Below are 26,457 nucleotides of genomic sequence, written 5' to 3' on the forward strand. Positions count from 1 at the left end.
ATCGAGTATCGTGCGTTGAGTATCGGCGAAGTTGAGGAGACTGATAGGTGCGAGAGAACCGGCTTTTTTCTCGCGGACGGCATACGTTTGTTATTCGTTAATGAGGTCACGAGGCCGAAGATGCGGACGACAACGCCGACGACGGAGACGGCACGATCTCGGTGTGTACGGTGAGAGGACGTGAGATGCCGATTCCTTATCCCGCTCGCTCCCGTTCGCGAAAATAGTGCGACCGTCAACGATGGATCTCAGCACGACGCCCAGACGAGCCACGGACGGCGTGGTCGGTGATCTGCAGAAGACCAGAGTAGCGAAGAGCGTCTTCAGCATCCGCAGTCTCGTCGACGTCGAGGAGACGGAGCTCCCCGTGCAGGATGACGAGCTCTCGCCAAGTGAGTCTTTAGACGATCGTAACGTCGATGATCGAATTCGCGAAAACTGTCGAGATTACTCCCTTGCACTTACATGTATTCATGACAATACACTTTTCTACTGTAAAAACTCACGCAGATTGTTAAAATACATTTTTACGAATCCTTAGGATCTGTAATATTTAAAGCAAGTCTCGATGACATTGTATTGACTAAATCTTTGAATTATTTAAATTTATTACAACTTTTTATATTTCTTTTACTTCTTTTGTAACTTTTCTTTTACACTTTTTTTTAATGTTAAATAAAATAAAATTTCAATGTATTTTTAAGTTACACATTAAATTTAATGTGTAACTCAAATCTATAACTCGAAAGCATGCGCATGGAAAAGTGCACTTGTGACAACATTAAATTTACATTAAACGTACATTAAATGTTTTTTAATGTATCTGCTCGAAATTTGCTCCCGTTACATTACATTAAATTCTGCTGCCGATTTGTAACGAGTTATTTCGAGGAGCAAGAAAAAAATTATCATAAATTGATCGTAATATTATCTCAAAGTGCTAATACACAAATCCATTGTCAATAAAATACATTTAAAAGACACAAAAATATCATGAGTGACAACAAAGTTTAAAAACGTTATAAAGGAAATAATCGCATGTACATAAAGCTATTGGTAAACTTGCGATAGATAAAACAAGAACTTTGTTGTTTCAAATAAAAATAAATGACTATGTTTATGATGGGTGACAGGTATGTCATATTCTAAGGCCATCTGGTAGACAAGTTAATTATTGAGTTGATTAAGTTGGAAGTGTAATTATTAGTAGGTCTATGTAATTTGTCGCCGTATAAAAAAATCTATTCTGCTTGTTGATTGCATAGTGCTACGGAATCCTTAATTATAGCGATATATGAGAATAATTTGAGTGATAGTCTTGTGTGTGTTTACGCACAAATCGAGTGTGACGCGTGCGATCGGAAAAGAATTCGCAACACGTTTCGTGCGATTCTAAAAGAAAAAAAAAAGAAAAAGAAACGGTCTACTTTTTACGACCATATCAGAAAATTATTAATTCCGATAGACGTCTAAACGCGACATATTTTTAATAGACAAGGTGCAATATTAGATAGGCAAAAATGCAAGTTGCGTGATATTTATGGATCAAAAGTTCTTATCGACCCGCTCGTGACTCGTAAAACATAATTCCCGAGACGAATTATAAAAATTCTCGCGTATAATAACACCCTGGAAATTAGTTCGAGGAAACGTGCGAATGTTTTCATTAAATTCCGCGGAAAGAAAGATCGATCGTGACACCGGGTTTTCGGAGGACGATCAGTTACCTCCTCGATCAAAGCCGCACGACATTCCGGGGGCTTGAGAAATCGCGGTCCCGGAGTTTACTTTTTCCCCACGAGTGCCTTTTGTGTCCGAGATTCAGCAAAAACCGGCCGCCCTTATAAGAGCGGCGGAGTTAATTAAGGCGCATTTAAAGTCGGTAGATCGCGATAAGACGGCGATTAACTTGAAATTAGTCCGCCCATGGATCTAGCAAAAACTGTATCGCTGTCGTTATTGCCGACACGTATCGATACGTGTAGATAAATACGTGATTGAAACGATGCCCAATTAGAGACCTGGAGCGAATTATTACATCACTCCCGTAAGCCCTACCCTTCCAGAAGTTATTTCTAAATCGTAGAAAATTTTTAACAACGATATAATTAGTATTCTCATAGCTCGCTTGGCGTCATTTTAGTCGCTCTTCTTCCGCGATTGATAATTTTTTCATGTTAAATAAAATTAGAATTGAGACATTTATTGTTAAATGTAATAGCCAGCACTATAGTAATTGCGTTAAAAAATTTAATCTACGATTAAAGACATGTAAAAATATTTAAATATTTAGTAATTAAATATTTAATTCCTTAGCGAGACAAAAGTATTCAGTATTTGTGACTACAATTGCATATGGTAAAATCATTATGGTTAAAGCTTTTTTTTTTCGCAGATATCATTACTAAAATGTTAAATGCAATCATAATGTTGTTTATAGTTCTACCAAATATGAAAAATTTTACTATAAATTATGTCATTTCAAATATTAATATAGTAAAATATCATAAATGATAAATGTAAAATAAACATTTTTATATAAGGTAAAGTCGCCTGCTACATTAATAAACGCATGTAATTAATATTATCACAAACTTGTTACTCTTGGGGTGAAATCTATTTAATAGAAAATTCATTATTAAACCTTTGTGTTTCGTATTAGGAACCCTTTTTTGAATTAGCAAAATCGGCAATTTTGATAAAAAAAATTTCATATACAACAAGGAATAACTATTATCGACTACTAACTTTTGACGATGAAACTTAAATATATTTACTACAATTTGGATATAAAAAGAAATAGGAGTTAATAGTATAAATTAAATCAATTACAAGCCTTTAAAAAAAGGTATCTCATAATAGGTGGCTTTACCCTTGTATCTAAATGCAATTGCAATTTTAGGAAATATAACTCATGATAGTAAGAGTCCTTAGATCGATATGTCAATCACAAATATAAATAATTGGAAAAAAAATACCTCAGTCAGTGATGTAGTGATTCTTGAAGTAATTCAAGATATTTGTTCATCGATCATTACACAATTGATACGCTTGCGAGTAAACGATTACGGTCTTTTCTGCGATATGAAGATATGGGCATCTCTACAAATAAATGCGACATTTGATACTATCGCAGCATCCGCACGGCTGTAAGAACGCGGTCGCGGGAGAAGCGACAAGCGACATGAGCGCGGAATAACGGGCAAAACGCTGCCGCACGCTGCACCACGCCGCGGTCGAGTTTTCTAGTTGGCCGATATGCAAAATACCTGCCCGGCTACGATAATGCGCATTACTCGACTTTCTTGCGACGAATAAATAGCGAATTACCATTTAGTCGCCGGCCGATAAAGCGAAACGAGCTCGCGCGATAACGGAATCTCATTCTCCCCGCGACTCTATAAACTATCAGCTTGTTATCGAGTAATTAACAAGATAGCGCGTTGATTAACAAATTACGTGCGCGCGCAACGGATCGGAATGCAGACGCGCGAATTGCCTGAGAGGAATTGGGCTACGATCATCGTTCGACGTGACCGAAAAATTTAGACGTGTAGCGCGAATACTTCGTTCGGCTAATAACGAATAAAAATATGTACTGATTTGTACTCGTGTTCGTTATTAATTATTACACGTAATACGCATATGTCGTAGGTTTACGTAATTGCAACATTCTTTAGCTATCACTGAAATACGTTCCGTCTTGCATTCGGTCTTGCTTACCTTACACCCACACGGCAACTCTTTAATCTTCAACATATCCGTGTACATTGACCGACCACGGGAGCCCGATCAAGTTTACGAGACACGTAAAACGAATTATGTTGCACAGAGATAAGCGCGCACAAAATAAGAATTGCTAATCTAATGTAGTCGCGATGCATCAAGGAGTTAACGAATTCCGCTCGACGGAAAACGGACACGTGGCAACTGTACCTTAAAAGATAATCGTTATTGCTCAAGAGGAACTGCTATCATTATTAGCCAAGGCTTGTTGAGTGCCTAGGTACGTTTTCGTATTACAACCAATTGCAAAAACAATTGTGAAAACAGTAGATTGTAATTCGTACGTAAAAAAAAAAAAAAAGGAACACCGTTTCACACGGTTATTGGTACTTAAAGTAATTTTCGCACACAATTGTATACTTTTTCAGTTTACTTTGTCATCGGCGTTCGGAAAGAGGACAGAACCGTATAATTATCGCCGCATTAATGCCGCACGGGTATTATTAGCGTACTCTTGCGTACTTTGTAGGTAAATATTTAAAAGTAGGTATAAATAATTACCCACTGTGCTGACGCATAGATAAGCGGGCTCAAGTAGTTGGCTTAACAATATCGCGGTACAACAAGTAAAAATGTTTCAAAAGTTACCTTTGCCGTAGAAATTACTGTTAAAGTTGATAAAAGAATATATATATTACTTTTAACCTAAAAGTTCGAATTATTCAACTGGCTGATGATATTATTTTAACAGTTCTGAAATTTGCTATGAAATATATTTATCGCCGCATTAATAACGCACGTTTTCGTTTTCACGATGAGAAGTTTAGTAGTTTATTAAAACTTTTCACAATTGTTGATGGAAGTTTAACTATCAGGAAGTTTAACTTTATAATAAATTGCTTCAATTTAATTGCATTTAATAAACGCAATAATATCCCGTATTTATATTTAATTCAAAACGTCGACTAATTTTTTCTATTGTTTTTTTTTTTAAGTTCCCTCTTCTTTTACACAAAAGAACAAATTTCATGCTAACGTATCTGAAAATTTAGCTGAATACAGATTTGAAATTTTGTTTGCTCAAACTAGTTGCTAAAACATCCAAAACCTAGCATGCTTAAACGTTCTACATAATTATTTTGATATAACAAAATTATTATCAAATCTGCATGCAGCTAAATTTTTAGATAAATTTTAGATAAATTTCAGCAAAACTGTTTTTTTTTTGTTTTTTGTAGATGTCTAACAGTAAAAATATCACATGTGACTTATAAAATACTTGGAGTATTCGCGCGTTCGCAATTACCCCGAAACCTCAAATGCTGACTTTTCTATTTAACGATAGAAATATCTCGGGGGTGAGATGGCATGTGCATGGCCTAACCGAGGGTTTATCGCCGCCATATTACGATCCGGTCTGGTCGATTAAACGCTATAAATGGCCATGACAGAAGGTGTAATAGAATTGGGGTAACTCCGAGCCAATGGCGCTCCGCGATTAGGGTGGTTGTTCGTGCTCGATTGGCTTTCACGGGCGAGGGTTGATGTTCCCCGCGGGTAAGCTACGTCTTTATATCCTCCCATCGGTTCCCGTTATCCCATTATAGGAACGACCCACCCTCGCGTTTAAAATTTCATCGTTCTGGAAACAACCCCGCACTCACAAATTCTCCATTCAAATTAGTGATTGCGGTATAATTGCATAAAATTACGAAACTTTATCGTCGGAAACTCCGTTTAATCTTTCGAACACATTTTTTAAGAACCTCTTTCTTAGTATTTTTTAAATACACAACTCTCCCTTCTTCACCTGAATAAAGAAACACATACATGTCATCGTTGTATTATATTCATTATTCTCTAACTAAAAAATAAAATGTTGTTCTCTTGTCGTGTAACTGCATGAAAAACATGTAAGAAATGTTATCTATTGAATAAAAATGCGATAAAACGTGGAAATTTCTTACTTGATAACCAGAATACTTGATAAATTGTAATTATAACCTGTAATTAAGTACATTAAGCGTAAAAATATTTCGTGCTACTAGAAACACTAAATAAAAATATCATTCCGTGCTGCTAGAATTATTATATCAGTAAACGCTGCGCCATTGACGGCATCGCTAAAGATATAATCATCGGACATGGTTTATAAGTGCGCGACAAGCGGCAATCTATAGCGTACGAATTAAATTTGCAAGTCGATTAACAGGACTAATAATCGAGGCTTGTAATCTCTTGTGAAGTCATCGTACCACTTCTTGTAATTAACGTAATAATTTAATGTAAACATTATATAAGAAAAATGATTTGTGTAATAGGTATCGCGTCATTTTCTTCGTGCGTTTTTAAAATAAATAAATCACGTTATAAATACTTTTTATTGCATATTGCAAAAAGATTGCAACGCGTTTCTTCAGACGTATATGTTTACAACTTTATTTCTTACTGAGTAAATAGTTAAGTAATTATCCAAGTTATTAAAACTTTCTTTTCTTTTACAAAAGATTATACGTATGGCGAATTTATATAATATTTTAATTCTTTCGCCACGCAAAAAACAAGATCGCATGAAATGTTTACTCATACGGATGCGTTATATTGGTCGTAAACAATTATATTTAGCTTAAGCTTATTATTGAAGCTACTTCGAGTTCTTGATAGTTCAAATGTCCCGGGACGGTTCTGAAAGCTATAGGCAAGTTCATAAGAAACTGTCCCAAGTTCTAATCTCGCGTTTCTTCTACGACGAGCCGGAGGGGCTGTCAAAAATTTCAACGTCAACTTCCAGGGGGTTTCCGCAACATCGTGCGGCTAATTGCAAAAAACAAAGAGGAGCCCTGCCAATAATGCGCGCCGGGCGGGCTGTAAATAATGCCGCGCTGGTTTTACACGTGCGTACACGGCGCTGCGTTGCTCGTTGATTGGTCGGACCGCTAATTGTGTTTTATTAGCGTTCGCCCCTTGCCCCTCTGCTCTTTCTCTGCCCTCTCTCCCGCCCCTCTTGTTTAAACGCCGAACATCTGCGGTCTTAGCTAACTAACCTACCGCCCATGTACTAACTGCGAGCGACATTGTTATTAAGGGTTCCTACGGCACACATCTGAAACCCACACACGCGCATTCGCGTGGGTCCGTATGCGCGACGACACGAGGATATCGTGCCTTTGATCCTCGTTAAGGAGCTGTTAAGGTACTGTGAGAGAACCCGCGAGAATCTGAGCTTTCGCCGATTCTTTTCCCTTTTGCCGAAGGGAGGAAGAAGAGAAAGTCGCAATTATAGAATTGCCATTTCTCAATGATGTATTTCAATATAATTAGAAAACAATTAGTATTTTATAAATTGTTTTACAAATAAGAGTAGAATTTTGATTTTTTTTTTAATGATTCCAAGATTAAAAGAAAAAAAATTGATTTAAAAAGTAACTGTGTTCGCAGTGCAAATTTTGTGAGACAGATAATCTCATTATTGAGATAAAAATTGTATTAATATCAAAGTGATACTATGTAATAGGCCTAATGAATATACGCGTAATAAAAATTAATAAAAACCAAATTACGCAACATTCGAATACTAAGAAAAAATTTATTGAAAAACTAAAATGTTTAGTCTGATACATTCAATTAAATATTGAGTTAGTTTAGTTAATTCGTAATTTAAAAATGTTAATAACTCTAGTTTACAAAAAATTCCTTTTTTTATTATTTTGTATCAGACAAGGTGTTTCTTACAGATTTGTGGATGCTGAAAACGATGCCGCAAGCCAATTATCATCAACACGTTAGTTTTTGAAATAATTGAGGTTTAATATACAAACAATACCTTTTTTGAGGTATTTGAAATTTTCTTTTGTAAAAAAGATTAATATTGTCTTTAAATTCTGATCAGAAATCATGAATGTATCGTTCATCCCCTACAGAATTTTTTTATTTCGTTACCTTATTTTTTAACCATAAAGAATTTATAGAATTTTATTTAAATAACAAATATTCTGCTTATGATAATGAAATCATATATTATATTTATAATATTCGTAGTATATAATTATTGATACACACATACACAGTGTAATTTATCCTGATAGATTTCACTAATGTATGTTCATATATAAAATGTTTTATTTTAGTTGCTTTAAATTTTTTAAAACAAATGCATTAAAAAAAAAATATGTTTCAGATAAAAGTTGTATGATCTAAAGGAGGACAAATAATGATTAAATCATTTCCTTCCCACATTGCCATTCGACAGTTGAACAACGCTACTTCAGAAGTAATTCCTAGTTTCAATCTTTCATAACATGGCTAAAAAATAGGATTGAAATAAAAGAATTGCATTTTATAAAAATGAACAATACATTCGTGATATCTAATCAGAATTGCCAGGCAACGTATCTTTTTCTACAAAAAAAAACTTAAATATAGTAAAAAAGTCATTTTTAATACATTAAATCCTCAATTATTTATTTTGGAAAAAGCTGACGAGCTGATGAAATGTGATTTGCATCATTTTTAGCACCCAAAAATCTCTAAGACTCTACCCTCTGATTTAAAATAATTTTTAGACGTAAACTATTATACTGTAATTGACACGAATAAACCGTCTCTTTTTTTCTACAACTAAATAGTTGTTGAATCAATCCAATGTTTAGTTGATTATACACGAAGAAAAAGTGTAAAGTAATATACGTTAGAATTGTAGTAAATGTTACGAAACTGGCAGGTCCTTAGAGGGACAGGGGCCCATTTATGTAAAATTTATTTTACTTTTCTGATAAATGGACGATCGTCGTACAGCCATACTGTAAAGTATTTTTTGCATTTCGTAAAGTAAATTTTATTGTATTGAAATGCGCATACCATACATCTCAATAGAATTTATTTCATCGACGAATACTTTTTGCCTTTAGACTGCGCTGAAACAAAATTTACTTTATTGCGCAGTAAGAAATACAAGTGTGTAAAGTTGTTCGTGTTTACAGTCTTGGGAATAGTATGATTTACTTTACCGTAAGGTAATAATCATTTGAATGGATTTACCATAATTGTAATGTACTTTTTACGTTGCAATCTTTGGTATTTTCACTTTCAAGCAAGCAAAGTTTGTTATAAATCCGACAAAATTAACCAAAATATTTTTTACTAATCTTACAAGATAAAAATCATTCAATTTTTACCTTGAAACTTTTATTTTTCTCCGTGTATCGAACTAAATATTTTAATTGTTAAATACATTTTTTTTCTCAGTGCAATGATTGTGGAAAGAGCAAAAGTAAAAGAGGAATCAGCGTGATAAAAAACTGATACAGATGCAAAATAATATTAATATCTTTTGAGTACTACCACTCCGAGATTAACATACTGTTTTTATTTCGTTTGGTGCAAGAATAATTTAATTTTCTAAAATAAAAAAAAATATTTGATCGAGACTTACGCGTTTCGAGTCCATTAATTAATCGCGTCGGCCAAGTCGCTCGTGAGTCAAGCAAACGGCGATGCGATCTCAAGGTTGAAACTCGAAACCGTATCAAGGATCGAACGCGGACGGGCATTTCTTTACTTTCTTGGCGGCGGCGGCGGGCGGGGGTTGGGCCCGGGCGGCAGGTAGGGCAGAGGCGAGCAGGGGCGAGTCTTATTACGACGAGGAGAGCCGGGCATGCTGGCGCAATCAAATAAATTAGTCGGAATTACGCGGGCCGCGGAGCCAGCCGGTGGTGGAGGTGCAGGCGTTCACCACCGCTCGTCCTCGCCACCAATTAGCGGAGCTTTATCCCGCGCCGGAGTCTTCCACGCTCACACACACGCACACGTATTATGTACGTGTGCATATACATATTTCATACGTGTGGGGGCTCTGTGTATTCCGAGAAATTCGCGGCTGTTCCTCTCGCGGGCGCCGCACTTTTTGATATCGCGAATCTCTCTCTTTCTCTCGGGCATCGCGCAACCCTCCGCCGAACGCGCGAGACTCGAGATGATTTGCGAAGTATCGCGAGAATTTATTGGACTGGCGGATAAACGAAGAGCGACGCTACGAATTTTAACGTACGACCGCGTGGCGATCATTTGTCTCGCTTATTTATTAAACGGCGGCTCCGTAAGACCAATTATCGGGGTACAGGCTGCGTGGGGAGTCGCGGACGTCCCGCGCAAACTTCCAGCCTGCGATTCCATGCCGACCAGCTCGGAATCGATATCGCCGTGGCGTAAATCTGACAAGGCATTTCGCAGAAACTCCCAGTCGTTGACTAATTATCGAGTACTCTCGCGTAGTAATAAAGCAATAAATTGTACATGCACGTAATTGGATGCGCGGAGCAAGAAATGCTTCCATCGGCGATCGAAATTGCCGCGTCAGGTTGCATATCATTTTTTTGACGAGGTTTATAATACTAATGTATTTATGAGTATATAGGGTAACTCTGGTATAAACTGAGAAAAATCACCTTGATTATATTAGCAAAACTTGTATGATCGAGTGTTTCTGGTGAAACCACCAACCAGAATTTCTGGTTATTGTAATGGAACACTGGTTATTATAATCAGGACGTTTGATAGATTTTATTGTAATTTAGTCATTCCTGCAATTCCTACAAGATTTTTGATTCGCCCTTTTTTGAACAGACGATATCGATTGTGGATAAAGTCAATTTTAATAGATAAAATTATTAAGTTTTTATTGATATAATTTATTTTCCTTAAAATCGTACTTTCCCTGTACAAATATTTAATTTCGAACGATGTATTTATAAGAATTAATATAGAAATACATAAATTAGAATCTGCAATAATGAAAAAGATGTGTGAAATACATATTTATATATAGACACATTTAAATTGAGAAAATGGCTAACTAGCATCCGCTAGTTGAAATCCGCTTTCGCTCGTTCAGCCGGTTGCAGCCAGTGAGTTATTGTTCATAAAGTTCGTCTATTGTTACTTAACATAAATTTAGCATATAATTTGCACAGTCTCGCGAATGCTCTCCCGGCATATTTCCAGGAAGACATCTGTCAATCGCTGCGCAATTGACTGCGGAAAGTGGATTAATAACGCGCATTCGCCGTTTCAACTCCGCTCTCTAAACTGCTCCCTGCACAATGTGCACGCGGGAGAGTGTCGTAATCCGCTAACGAGCCCACGGTCCTCGTGGGAGTGACGACGTTGGCGAGGGCCAACAACCGGTGCGAAACGGGAAAGAGAGAGAGAAAGAGGGGTAATAACGGCAACATAGTATCGTACAGCGCAAACGGCAACGCGACGCAAAACGGTTACCGCGTATTCTTGCGTGACGCGTTATTAGCCGATTGGCTCATTAATCGCTCCGCCGGTCCGAAACAGCCGAAGCCTCAAAGCCCCCTTTCCCCCTTCCACCCGCCTATCCGCTCGCATAGGAAGTAATTGCTAATCGCTAATTGCGAGCGCAAACACTCCATCCAATTAACCCCTCCCACGAGCGCGGCTCGTCCATGGCTGGTGCGGTGCAGCCACCCCCTCGGCACTAACTTACTTCAAACTCGAACAACTTATATCCGATCCGCGATAAATTATGCTTCCTGCGGCTCGGATGAGTTAAAAGCGACGGTGGGCCGGCTCTTGGCGCACGACGATCGCCTAATTACCAATCTAATTGCTCTAACGTGAACCGCGGATCAAAGCGATGATATTTCATGGACGAAGCGATTTACTTACAACGTCTTACGTCCATTTTCACCAATGTAGACCAACTTCAATCTCAGCTTAAGTTACTCTTTATCATTTTCTAGTACTAAGAATTTGAAAAAGATAAAGAGTAAGTTAAATCGAGATCAAACTTAATCATTGCTTTACTCTCGCTCGACTGCAGATTACACAGGTCTGCCTGGCTTTTGCTGTTTGGAAAAGAAAAATAGTTTCTTCTGATAGTAAAAAAACGTGTTTTTTTGTAGGCTTCAACCTCAATTCTCTCAATACCATGATGTGATAGAACATTTTCACTAATTATTTACTAATTAATTTAGTATATTTGAAATGTCTTTAGATTAATGTATAATTTCTTTTTTATATTTTATGTAATATCTTATGTAATCTATACAAATTATTTCAATTATTGTCTGTATATAAATATTAGAATTAAAAATATATTCGGATACTAGAATATTAACAATATTCGAAATAATTATTGTCCTCTTATTCAAATTTAAGCGTTTAAATTATTTGGATAATTGGATTATGAATATTAATATATCCCAATGTTAAAATCCGGATTATTTTTATAATTTTAGTTATACATATATGTATAATATTTGTTTTAGATAAAACATAACTTATTGCACAATTTTGAAATATAATAATTTTAAGTACATTAAAATTACGTTATTTTGAAAAAAAAAATTAGAATTAAAAGGTGCTTTAAATATTTGATTTATGATAAATATACAATTTATTTATTCCGCATCCCTCTTATCGTCTTAAGAATTTAAATTAAACGCCGAAGAATAATTGTTCTTGACTAACTGATACTTTACGGATTATTAAATGTCTATATACATATATTAATCATAATACTTATAAAATTAATGTTAATAATGCATTGAAGCGAATATAATTAATAGACTATTAAAAATATATGATGGCAATTAATAATGTAATAAAATTATTTGTAACGATGAAATAACATATTTAAAATGGATATATTGACACAATAAAGTTTTGTGTTAAAGATCGTAACCAGTTAAGTTATTATAACCGTTAAATGCTTTATTACTGTTTTCTTTCTCGTCATTATACCAATATTTTCGCAATTTTTGTAATGGTTTCCTACTTCCATATTTATGGGCACAGCGCTACAATAAATATAATAAGATTTTTTTATTTACAAGTACTGTAAATTTCAAAATTGTAGCTCTTTCAATTTACCTTATAGATGTTTCTCTCTCTCTTTCTCTTTCTGTCTTGATGTGGTTATTGAAAGATACCTTGTACACGCGCAGTTAATTAAGGTAGGAAAATTACTCAGGAATTCCCTCGCCTCCCTGTTAACCAGATATTTTCCACCGACCGACGCGCGTTCCCCTTGGTTTATCCCGAGATGGGGTAAAATAGATCGGTCACGGGTGATCTCCGCAGGTATCACCTGTTAACTCGCCGCCGGTCCTAATCGTTATGAAGGCGCCAGCGTCATATGCTGCGCGGTGAAAAGAACGGCTCATTTCCTCGCCCCGTCGTATCTCACCCCCTTCTTCCTCTTCCTCCTCCTCCTCCTGCTCCTCTTCGTTTCCTTTCCTCGCCGCAACCTAATGAAATTTCGTTTCAGACAAAAATGCGAACCGGCTCGCGCGAGGGGGATAGAAAGATGAAAAAGGGAAAAACGAAAGAGAGTACGCGAGGGTGGGAGAGACCCCTTTCGATCAATTAAGGCTAATAAATGGCGTCGGCGGTGGGGTTGTTGATGGCGAACGGCCTGGAGGGGGGGGGGGAGAGGGAGAGGAGGAGGAGGAGGAGAGAGAGGAGAGGAGTAGAAAGGGGCGCGGAAAGGAGAGGAAAACGTTGCCATGAGCGAGCCGACCGGGGCTCTGTGGGTTTATGCTATTAAAAATGTAAATATCTGCCGGCGGCTCGTTATCGGATGTAAATATGGCGGCGGGCGCGTCCGGGGCCCGATGCCGGGACCAGATGGGGCGGGGTGGGCATCGCAGCTCCTTTGTTTCGTTATTTATTGGAATGCATGGCCGCGCGCGCCGCGCCGCACCGAAACCCACGCTCCCCATCGAAGCGCCGAGAGGACGAGCGCAACGATCATCTTGGTTCATTCTCATCCTCATCCGCTTTCGTCTCGAAACTAGCCCTCCCGCGCGCACTCGAGACGTTTTAATTTCGAACGCGGTCGAATTGTTGAAAACCATGAAAATCCGTCATGCGTCCACGCTATTTTTGACGTGAGATGCGTGTTGCATAAGCGAATTTTTTTAAATTAATTAAATAGCAAAGTTAAAAATTTTTTCAACTTCGCTATTTAATTAATTTAAAGAACTCTTCATTGTTCTTGACATTGTTAAAAATTTATTTAGATAAACATTAGTAGAATAAATAACGAGTAAATAAGGAGACATATTGTGGGTGTAAAAATTAAAAAAAAATTTAAAAAAAACAAGAAAATGCATAATTTCCAATTTTATTTGGACCTTGAGAGAAAATATTCCTATTTTAATTGAATTCACGAGGAGAAACGTTAATATTCTAAGAATTATCTTTATATACTCTTTATTATTATTAATTCTGCTGATGAATATTCAATAAAATTATATGATGCGTGTATAACATATCTCAATCAAAGTGGTGCGTGCAAAGCTTTCTGCGCTAATTAACACCAACCAACGAACTGGCGAGCATTGTCGACTCAATCGAAAATTTAAAGCGGACTCGCTGACAGCTCGGGTTGAAGAAAAACGCGATGAACTCCCGAGCTTACGAAGGCGAGAACTCCGTCAGTCGATTCAAACGTGCGCGCCAGTCTTCCTACTCCTCTCGCTTTTTCAGGGCCCAATGCCTTGATATATGACTCAATAAAACCAGACCCAAGGCGGGCCCGAAGTAAATATCAAACGTAAAATGTTCACCTCGTTAACTTGTTCCGCAGAATCGGGACGTTATGATAGGGGAGAAAGGAGGGACGAAGAGACACGCGCATCCGGACGAAGTGCCAATTAAGAATTCCGCTAATTGATGCAGAGCAAATCGACGGAATAGAACTGAAGGCTGAAGAAGGAGAAACAAAGTTGTTCTCAGATCATAAAAAAAAATGCACTCGTTAAATATATTCCAGCCAATTTTATGCAGGTGGGATAAATCGCCGGATGTCTCAGAAAGTTTATGAAATTTCATTACAAGGCCGTTCACGAAAGTAAAATCTAACGATAAACAGATTTTATTTGTACGAAAATGTTCACAGATTACGATTAGAAAAAGAATTAATTGTCTCAAATTTTATTTCTGAAAAATAATTATAATATTTATTTTGAATATTATCAACAACTTTTATTAAATTTTTATTTTATTAAAAGCAATTATATTCCACTTAAAACAATTTTTTTCAAGTATTTGAACAACTTTTTTATTAAGAATGTAGTCGCTATGTTCACTAGATGCATTTAAAAATATTAACATTGTATACACGCAACGCATACGTACATACAATTGGTATATATTTTATAGAAATAAAAAAAAATTTTTATTTTAATACACTTTTAAAATATCAGTAATTTTACTGTTTTGAAAATTATATAATAATTAGCAATTATATTTATTATTAATTATTATTAAAAATAATAAAATTGCTGTATATAATAATTAGCAATTATATTCATTATTAATTATTATTAAAAATAATAAAATTGCTGTAATATAAATAGTAAAACTTCTAGATAATAATACGTACTATTTGGCTACTGTCAGCCTGCAATTATACAAGATTCGTTAACAAACAAAGAAGAATGACTGGATTCCTCATTTAAAATATCATTAAAGCGCCTCAACGACGCATCATTACGAATAACAGTAATATTACTATCAGATCTAGCTATACCGAGGGATTACTTAGATTATCGGCAGGTGCGTGTCTTAATGACCGGCGAAATTACACCCGAAATTACCTCCCGTCCTGAGAAAACACGAGGAAACATAATGAAGAAACCGGCGTAACAGCGGTATCGTCGAGATAGATTGTAAAGATATCCATTCCGGTGTCGTTTCCAAATTTCGGCATTGTTCGGGTGACACGATACGCATGCGAAGCGAAGAGATTCTAAACCGAAATACCAGGCGTGAAACTGCTATTCCGAGGGTACAAATTACCACTGTCCCATTTACGACCGCGTGGGGTGAAAATATTGAATTTTAAATTTAAGAATAATGTAACGTAAAATATATCTGCACCCTTTATTGTTCTTGACACAGGCAAGAAAAGACACACATCGGATGTATCTATTTATAAATTTGCTACTTTTATTTCGATAGTTTTATTGCGGATCTTGCATCCGTTTCTTCTCTCATCGCGTCGGTCGATCCGCTTCGACGGATCGGACACAGCCGTTTCTTTTCCGTCGCTTGTAAATCGACCGATCCGGCAGATCGTTTCAATTGCACTTGATCGCTTCTTCTCTTCGACCGAACCTACCCTTTTTATTTTTCCTCGCGATCGTTTCGCCTGTTCGACGGGTATTTGTTTTCATGTCCCGCCGGCTTTGTTTTACTCATTCGAAAGGAGAAGATATTTACGACCGCACGAGTTCGCCAAGCACGATCATAATTCGCCAAGAACGATCGCGCTGGATCGCAGTATCCACAGATTAAAAAAAAATTCTTGGCGTGATTATTATTAAAAAATAATAGGAAGCTATCCATCAAAATTAATAAATAATAAATGTTTCTCGAGTAATCACGATAAATTATTTCGTTTTAGACATACGTCACATCAAAAACGAAAAAACTTCTTCAATCTTGGGGATAAATGATTGAATCAAAACATACATATATATTACATTACAATCTCGTAAACTGTCGTAAAGAAACAATATCAGACTTAAAGGATGTATCGAATATAGTTGCAGTCCCTGCAAAATAAATAAAATTTGGAAATGTGTTTATTATTAATACTTCAAATAAAATTTATAAAAGTTGTGTGAATAAGATATCTTTTTATTTAATAGATTTTTATAGTTTATTTACTCTATTTGTCATTAAAAATTAAATTGATTTGTATAATATTAAGAAAAATCTCAATTTTTTAGTGTAAGTACGTTAAATATTGAAGATGACTTATACAAAGTTTTATTGTGGTTGTCTGCTTAGTTATTTTATAAATAAATAAATTTTATTTATTTTACAGAACTGATCTCTGCAACGAAATGAAACTTTACATAAATCATCTTGAATATTTAAAGTACTTGAATAAAGAAATCTGATTTTTTTCATTCTTTCATTATTAATTATAATTTTCATTAGAGCACCACCTCTTATTCAAATAATTCTTTTATTCACATAGAAAAATGGCGACAAACTTTTTCTACTGCTTTCAATATGCAATATAAAATAATCTGTAATTTATTTATAATTTTCTTAATGTTTTGAGAAATGTTTTCCTTAACACACACTTAGGTGAATCTATTCTAATTACTGATTTTTCATTAACCATAATTAAATGATACTAAAAATCTAATCCACTAGGATCTAACTTTCAAATAACTCTTCAAAACAGTTTCATATTGCCAACGTGTGTGTGTAGCACATTTCTCTTTTGGTTCTGTGTGCGTTAACTCACTTTTGCGTACGCCACGACGATCAGTCGGAACGATTAGTTTTCTCTCCTATTACGCCGATTAAAAGTTTCAATCTCGCAATACCTGTCCGTCCTCTAATCATCCACAACGGACGCAGGTGTTAGGCCGCCGGTAGGCAGCGCACCGCAACGCGCGATTCGTTTTATCGGATCGCCATCGCCCTCATCGCGGCACGACTGCGCGACGATCTGTGTCCTCGGAGGCGGCACCGCAAGTTCTTTGTCACCATTGTCATCGTCTTTCGTTACCGTCGCGATACCACACCATTAGTTCCGCGTCAGGAACGAAGGACGATGAGGAGCGAGGAGCGAGGAGCTGCGCCAGAAACGATGATGAAGAACGGCGAGAACTCAAGCAAGATCGGTAATAACCGCGTTCGCGAACATTTTCCGCGTGAAACAGAAATCGGTGCAATCCCACACTATCCCATTATCCCGTAAATTTCGACGAAGCTTTAAACTAAAACGTAATTCGCACGAGCTGATTTTCCACGCAAAGAATAATTTTTTTTTCTTCTTTCCTCTTTCGAATTTAATTCATGTAGATCGTTTCTTTATCGAATATTTGTGATAACATTGTATCGAGATGGTAACGAGGTCATGGGATTTTTGTTACTGACATTTACGTGATAAGAGGCTTATTATCCTTACAGTGAACCAAATACAATTTTATCGTGCAATAAATATGATCACAAAATGGCATTATAATCGTGTGGTTAATTCAAGTCAAATAGGGCTATTGTGGCATCGAGTCGAATTGCAGAATGAGGTGCATTACGTAAGGATAATTCAATCTCGCTCGCGTTGTGAAACAGAAGGGCGAGAGGGCGAGGGCTCAGGTACGGGACCCGAGTGATTGGAGACGATCATGACGATTCCGAGAATCCATTAGGAAACACGAGTTTAACACGCTCGTGGAGTTAGGGCCTAAGATCGCGAGTCCCCAAGAAGAGAGAGAAAGAGAGAAGGAAAGAAAGAGAGGATGCCAGGAATGCCGATCATTCGTCGGTGGCAGGACAAGGATCCCCGGCGACGGTGGCCTCCGGGCTGAGTGTTTTCCGTAAATTTGGTTAAGATAGAGAGGCCTACCACGAAGTCACCCTGCTACTTTCGTTTCTGATAACAGCCCCTGTCCCTGATAGAACGTCAGAGATGCTCATGTATACAATTTGCGTACATGTATCTGTGTGAACTCATATAATGAAAGTATTACTTTTAACTAAAAGTGTCATATTTCTTTTATCTATGAAAAATCAAAAGAATTGCCGGAGGATTATTGTTAGTTACAGAATCTTAATTGTTCTTAATTTGTCTTTTAAAGGACAGTTTTTTCTCCGTCGTAAAATAATTAATAACAAAAAATTTTTATTAAAAAATTCTTTTTTCTATTAATTATTTTTATGATTTGAGAAAATGTTAAAAATGTTAAAGATAAGAAATTATAATGTACACGTGGCAGAAAAAAAAGAAATTATGATTCTTCGAGGAACTATGTTAATAAAACACAGAACTCCTATCAATATGACATAATGATATAAATATTACAAATAAATCTTTTTTAATAAGCTCTTTTGAAGGTAACAGTATTGCTATCTCGCAAATAGAAAAATTCTTTTTTTCTAATTATATATTTCTATATTTCTTGTTATAATTTGAAAAAATGTTAAAAATGATGTTAAAAATAAGAAATTATAATGTACATGTGGCAGAAAAAAAAGAAATTATGATTCTTCGAAGAACTATGTTAATAAAACACAGAACTCCTATCAATATGACATAATGACATAAATATTTCAAGTAAATCTTTTTTAATAAGCTTTTTCGAAGGTAACAGTATTTCTATCTCGGAAATTTCCTCTAGCGAATTCGATTGTGGACTGCATTAGTGCGCACTGGTGCACATTAAATCATCGCTGACACTAATATAATCGAAATATTAAAATTTAAATATTAAAGTATTATAAAAATTGAAATATTTAAAGCAGTATTTTTTTCTATGATTAATATTAAATGTAATGCATAATGGATATTAATAAGGTTTATCATAAATATGTTATACGCGTCACAACATAACTTATTATTTATCTATAATGCATTTATTCAAGAAACTGGTTCTAAAACTTCAATTCCTATTCCTAATATCTAAAATTTTTATGCGAAAAGCCTTAAATATTGCCTATTTTTAATTTACACATCTTTTAATTTGTATACAATTTAAATATGCAGCAGTGCGCAATAATGCATCTAATTAAATTTGATTACTGCTAATTTTCTTGTTTACTGAACAAAATAAAAAGAAATAATGAAATTAGCAGGTGCTTGTAGGACAGTCTACACGTATGAAATCTTACGTGAAGTATCTTGAAAACTTTTTCTTGATAAACTTTGTTGCAAGTCATTTAAACCGAAGTACGGAGCGACTTCATTTGTATTCAAACGTCACACTTGTCACGCATACGGAAAATTTTTTTTGTTGTTTCAAAGCATTGTAAGATATTTTAATTATTTATGCGTAATTAATGCTAAGATAATCCAGAACCAATAGTTTTAGTTAAAGAGGCTGCTTATCTCTTTACTGCTATTTAAATCAAACATATTTAAACAACAGAGAAATAAATCCTTTATCGGAGACAAGTTACTTTGAATGATTCCATATGCATACGGACATATGTTATGTATTCAGCAAGATAGCACATGCCAAAATGTTATGTTTAATATTTTAACAAGTTTAGCAAATATCATGTTTTGACATTTTTGCATACATAAGTGATTTAATAAAAATACATTCTCTTAACAAAAAATTTAAAGAAATCTGTCTATTTTAGAAAATCTTTCTGCTTAATATGTTTCAAGATGAATACACAAAAATAATTGTATTATTACGACTAAGAATAATTGTACAACGCACTAAAATTATTTGTATGATACTAATAATAATAATGTTAATACTAGTAGTAACTGCGCGCTTCTTTTTAGAAAGAAAGAGAGATAGAAAGAGATGCAATAATGTATAAAAATTTAACTTTCTAGTCTCAATACTCTTAAAGTTAAATTAATAATCTGAATAATCTTTGATATTTTTAAGTATTTATCACCTGCTCGTTATTGTCGTACAATAATATAAATATTAAAGACCAGGTACAACCAGTCTAAAGATTTAAATAATTATTCCCTCTCTAATATCCTTTATTCACATAATTATCGCGAGACTAGTTTCTTATACCTAACTTGGTCTTTTTCAACCATTTAGTTGAATTAATTAAACATGTTGATAGTTCATAATATTACTAACAAAAAACAAATACAAAAGTTACTTTTTCGAGTCATGCAAAGCGATTCGAATTCAATGTAAACTTTAAATGCGCATATTATATAATCTTTGCAATTTTCGAATGGTCAATGTATAAAAATTCACATAAGTAGTGACTTACAAAATTCTGTAGCTTTCAAAATTCTCACTTTTTTCTAATGCAAAGTCCAAATTTTATAGATTATAATCGAGTTTAATATTCAATGTACAATATACAATATAAATATGCAATATTTAGAATATTAAACTACTACTATAGATTATGGTAGTTTAATATTCTTATCTAAATATTGTAGTACTGACTGCAAATTGTATTCATGAAATAATACCATGTTACCGTGCTGTTATCTCTAATTTTTTCACTTTACAAATATTATGTTTTGCATGGAAACAATTTAGCATTGAAAAAAATCACTTATCTACCGCATAAAATATAACTGCACGCAACATTTATATAGGAGTCGTATCTGCAGAATGTATCTAATTTTCATATCGGCCGATGTCATTCGCGTTTAAATTATTACTTCTAGATAGTTTTACTTTGTATGTATGTATATGTGAAAGTCCATTATATTAATATTATAATCACTTATGATTATGTATTTAAAGTGAATGCCATTTTTGTAAATATAGAGTAAAAGCAGATAATATAAGACACTCGTTTTTAAATTAACATTAACTCTGATATGAATATATATTAAGGCTTTTAATTTATGTAGAATTCTTTAGATACATATTAGCTATATAATATCTAATTTTTAAAAAATTTCCAAAATTTAAATCTAATTTCAGTATTAATAAAGAAACGTAAAAATTATGGAGTCTAAAAATAAAATATAATACAAATAAAATTTAAAGAACAGTAAAAAATAATATAATAAAGTGCAAACTTAATTATTTATGTAAACTGATCAAAATACATCTAAACATATCTTCATATCTTTACTGTACAATGTCATAAAAAATAAAATAATATTATTGTATACGCGGCAAAAAACATGAAATTAAATCTTAAATCATTAAATTACTAAGTAAAATAAACATTGTCTTCTAAAATAAATATTATTACTCACAATGAGAATAAAAAAAGTTTATATTTTTGAGTAATCTAAAATAATAATTTATATAAAATAAAAATCATTGACACACATGAGAAATAAATTTAAAATTTTAAAAATTTATGAGATTTCTTATTTTATTTTTTTATAAAAAATAAAAAAAAACCTTATAATATATATTCCATACTCTCTATCCTTTAAGAATTTCATATTATCTATAAATCTTGATGACAAATAAAATCTTTGTGTCAATAAAAAAATTAAATATAACTATAAGCATTAAAGAATTTACTTTGAACTTAACAAGACAATGCAGAGATATTTCCAGGAGTAATAAAGATAAATAATGCTATACTTATTAAAGAAAGCTATTGTCGTACAAGGTTCCCTGTTCATTATGTTCGCATGCTTTACAAGAATTGCAACAATTTCCAGTGATATTCTATTGAAACACATACATAACAAATATAATATATATTCTCTATTAAAGTAAATACATATCTTCTCGAACATGAAATGTTAATCGGATGACTTGATATTCGTATGAAACGGCAAATGAGTCGAATGATCGGCCAAAGCCATTAGAGTTCGTACCTGATCGGTTAAGAGCAGGCACTCTCTTCGTGTTGTTTTTTCATCTCGAGCTCGACTATCTGCCAGACGGGTGCACGCACCAGCAATGAAGAGGCACTTACGATTAGACCGTTGGAAGAGCCATTTGTGCGATAGTCCACTACAAGTTAACACTACTCATAAATCGACAATAACAGAATCTCTTTTGCTCAAAGAATTTCTTTCTTAAGGAACCTAAACACGTTGCACAGATAACGACGATATATAGGCGATAGGCGAAACGTTTTGTTCTCAGAAAATTTTTTTCACCTTTTGTCACACCTATTTGTAAAAGTTGCCTTGAAATTACAAATATTTCACAGGTTATAGGTATCTTGATACGGAGAGCTCGAAAGTTAAAGTAAACGGAAAATTATTGAAACTGCGATAAGTAAAAAAAAAAAAATGACCAGGAAAAATATTCTATCTGAAAAACTGATAAATAAGCGAAAAAAGCGGAAAACTCTCTTTAAAAATCGCGAAATGTATTCGAAAAATTCGCGACTTCTAATTGTCCCATAATTTAGGTGTTAATTTTAATGCTAAAAAGTCTTTGCTGAATGTTAAGCGGCCAAGAAGCATAATATACTACTTCTTTCATTGCAATGGAAAAGTACAAAGCAAAAGTAACGCACGTGATAATACTGTTAAAACCCGGTCAAGCTAAAAAATCTTTGCTAAATGTTAAGCGTCTAAGAAGCATAATATACTATTGTTTTCATTGCAGTGGAAAATTACATAACAAAAGTAACGCTCGTGATAATACTGTTAAAACCCGAGCAAGCAAAAAATATAATAATTTATTCTCTAACGTAACGTATATTTTCTACGAAATGAAAACAAATGTTAATGTATTCCCACTTTGTTAACAAAATGTATATATTATATTGCATTGGAGCATTTGCATTGCCGATCTTCTTTCGATACATAATCTTACATTTGAACAAGATATTTAAAACAAATAGCAGTTAAAAGTAAATTAAGCTTGAAACTTAAACCTTAAAACTTAGGTGCATAAAACAATAAATGACTTATAATTATAAAACTCATTTATTTCTTCTTCGTAAAAAATGAGTTTTATAATAATGAATTTTATTAAATAAAATAAATAATGGTGCCTCTCAAATCGAGTAAAAAATATCTAGATACTGAGAAAAAACTTGATTAAATTGATTGCTGACTTGATACATTTTTCAACTTGATTAAATTTCTTCAATTTAACGTATTTAAGTTAAATTAAATTTTTTCAGTTCAAGCATTTATATATTTAATTTGAATACAAAAATACTTAAATTAAACAAATTTAATCAAGTTGCAAGATTTAGTCGAGTTAACCATTTTTTTCTCAGTGTAGAAACAATAAAATTATGATATTACCTCTTCGTATCGTTAATAGTTCCAATTAATGGTTTCTCATTTACAATCCTGTTCGCTTCGTTAGTAAAGCAACTTCACGCATTGATTGGCTAAATCAAATGCACTTTTTCGAACAATATGCAAGTTTTCCTCCACTGAGCAAAACAATTAAGACAATGGCCGACCACCAACGTAACGTCCACCACATGAGAGGAATCGATATAGTATAGCATTTCGCGCGAAATTAGAACAGCGCGAGCGATTGCCGATTGCAGATAGCAATACCGCGAGCGAACAGACACGATTAATCACTTCACATTAACCATACAATATAACACGGCGTGTTTTCGAGTTTTAATTCGATATAAACCAAGCGAGCCGTGAATCGTAGTACTGCTATATTAGAAAAGGTCCGCCGATTTAATCATTAATTGATGTGATCCCATATCTAGAAACTGTTATATATCAGAATTGAAAAAATTCTACAAAAATGTGAGAAATGCTACAAAAACCTACAGGAAAATGCTAGAATTGAAACACTCAAAATTTTTGTAAATTAAATTTTTGTAACGCGTCGGTTCTGTGATTGCTGTAAATTTCTCGGTGAAACTACGTCAAACTATCGTATAACGAACTAAATTCTATATACTTTTAAGTAGTTTGTTAAACTTTGGCAAAAAAAAATTTCTATAAATAAATACAAAGTTCTACTAACAATAGAAATTGTTAGTTTTTTTTTCGTAGAAATATTTTTTTTTTTATGTGTTTAATTCTTAAAATTAACGAGAGTATTTCAATTCTAGCATTTCTTTCGCAATGTCTTAAAAACTGCAGAATGTTAGGTGTACAGCGTTCTATTCGCAATAATAACGGATCCAGGACAAAATTAACGAATGCCACAAGAAATATCTGTAATATATTTCTAATATCACGCGACAATTGAATACAAACAACTTTGTATACAGATTGCGCGGAATAAACAAGATTATTTCGATGTATCTAATTTATTGTCGCTGCACCTTGTATCTCGTACGGATTAATTGTTTTGGTCACTAACGAATGATGTCAGAATGTGGAAAAGATAAACTTCTCCGGCGCACTTCCATTTGCCTCGGAAAAAAAAAGAAAGAAAAAACCCAGATGGTTTTTGATCCTGATTTATCCTCATTTCGGGGGACGCACAATCGCACTTGATGAGTGCCATACCGCGAGGCCCCCGTGTTAAGATTCTTAATGACGATATTGGCCAATATGGTTATGTCCTGCCGGGGTCGCCGAACTCGGCCTTAATGGATTCCCCGAACTCGGCTCGCATGATTAATTTCGCATCGACGTAGCGACGACGAAACGGAGAAACAACGACGCAGCGCCGCGGCAGCTCGTCCGATTTGGATTTCCGAGGGGCACTCCGTCGGATACACTTATCGTATAACGTCTCGGCGCGGCGTCGCCCTGTTAATAACGAATATCTCTCCAATATCCCTCGCGACCTCGATGGCCGACTAGCCGTTTCTTATCTCGTCGCTCTTGCCGATCTCGACGACTCGCGCGATTCTTCCACGAATCCTCGAGGTCGAGGACGCCGCACTCGCAGAATTTCAGGAGTTTCGCCACAACTCTTCTCTTGTGTGGCGTAAAAAAAAAAAGATTTTTTCGAAATTGTAACAGCAATCAAACGGCGATGGCGATTTTTAATAATTTTTGTCGTATTGCTCTTATTAAATAGCAAAGTTTAGAAAAGATCGTTACTTCAATTAATTATTTGGAATTCTTCTTTGACATCGCGTGGACTATCGAATAATCTAATAATCCAAACGTCGAATGCAACAGAAATTCGATAAGCCAACATATATCTGATGTTCTTTACGTTGATGTTCTTACGACGCGAAAAATATATCACTTATCGATCGTTTTTATAGACATCGATAAAGACGATTACGATAAATTTCCTCCCCGCAGAGTGCATTTCAGGTAATAAGAGTGGCAAATGAGGATAGAGTAGCATGCCGTGAAAGACGGCAGCGCGATATCGCGAGGTATCAGGATGGAAAAGCGCGAATTAGTAACGAGAGAGAAAGAGAGAGAAAGGGAGACGGAGGAGGGGGAGGGGAGGGGGAGGGAGGGAGGCGGACGATGAAAGAGGGGGCGGACGTGTATCGCGTGCGGGATAATCAACGCGGGGCAACATTAATTATCGTTATCGGGGTCCTCAGTCTGAAGCGTCGTGTAACGAGAACGCGCGCGTGCGCGGCGCGGCGGCGGCGTGTGCGCTGCGTAGAGCAGACGGCTACGCGAGTTACGCACGCAGGCAGGGGGTTCAAAGGGGCCGATCGCGGCGGCCCCGCCCGCGCGATGTATGCGTGCACGCGCGCGTGCGATGCGTGCATCCGCGTCCGTGTCCGCGCGCGCATAGTGCCCGCGTGCACGTGAGATGCGGCGTGCGATACGCGCCGCTGCTTACGAATCTATTTGCCGCGGGCAGCACGCGGCGCGGCGGCGTACGGCGCGTCACGGACGGATGCGAGTGTCGATTGTTTAACGTGAGAAGCGCGCGTTGACGGCGATTTTAGGGATCGTAACATTATTTTTTACGAATTCTTGAGTGGAAAATATTGCGTCTCTCAATCAATGGAACGTTGAATCTCAAGAACGCGGAGGATAACCAGTGTGTATGCTTTGATCTTCAAATATATCTAAAAGTTCATAAGGTAAAAATACTTCCAATGACAAAAATTATTCATGATGTCTTCTTTTGAAGGATTGTTATCTGATACACTTTTTTAAGGATGTTTTGTGGTTATATAATGAGTTTGTTTTTTTTTTATTGTTGCACTGGACCACGCTAGATTGCTCTAGAATTTTCCTTCTTACTTTCATCAAATTTTAAGCATACTTCACTTTAAGTACAGAAAATATACACTAGTTAAAAAAAAAAAACAGGTCTAATATTTGGTTATTCTTTCTCTCTTTTAATCAACAAATTTTTGCCTTGAACCAGCTGGATAAAAAATATCGAAAATTAGTATATGTAAATAATGATCGTGACGTAAGAGTTGCGTGTTTGTTTTCTGTGTCAAAGATCC

General features: G+C 35.2%; 1 protein-coding gene across 1 annotated transcript in view; it reads left to right on the plus strand.

Moving 5' to 3' along the window:
- The first annotated feature begins 241 nt into the window (after window positions 1-241).
- The window catches only part of LOC105205013 (homeobox protein aristaless), a 149,682-nt gene continuing 123,466 nt past the window's right edge, over window positions 242-26,457 (plus strand). Inside the window, exon 1 of the mRNA XM_011174304.3 lies at window positions 242-392. Within this exon, the coding sequence (XP_011172606.1) occupies window positions 242-392 (151 nt within the window). The remainder of the gene's footprint in view (window positions 393-26,457) is intronic.

This window comes from Solenopsis invicta, chromosome 7 (assembly GCF_016802725.1).
Source record: "Solenopsis invicta isolate M01_SB chromosome 7, UNIL_Sinv_3.0, whole genome shotgun sequence".
In the NCBI taxonomy this organism is placed as follows: domain Eukaryota; kingdom Metazoa; phylum Arthropoda; class Insecta; order Hymenoptera; family Formicidae; genus Solenopsis; species Solenopsis invicta.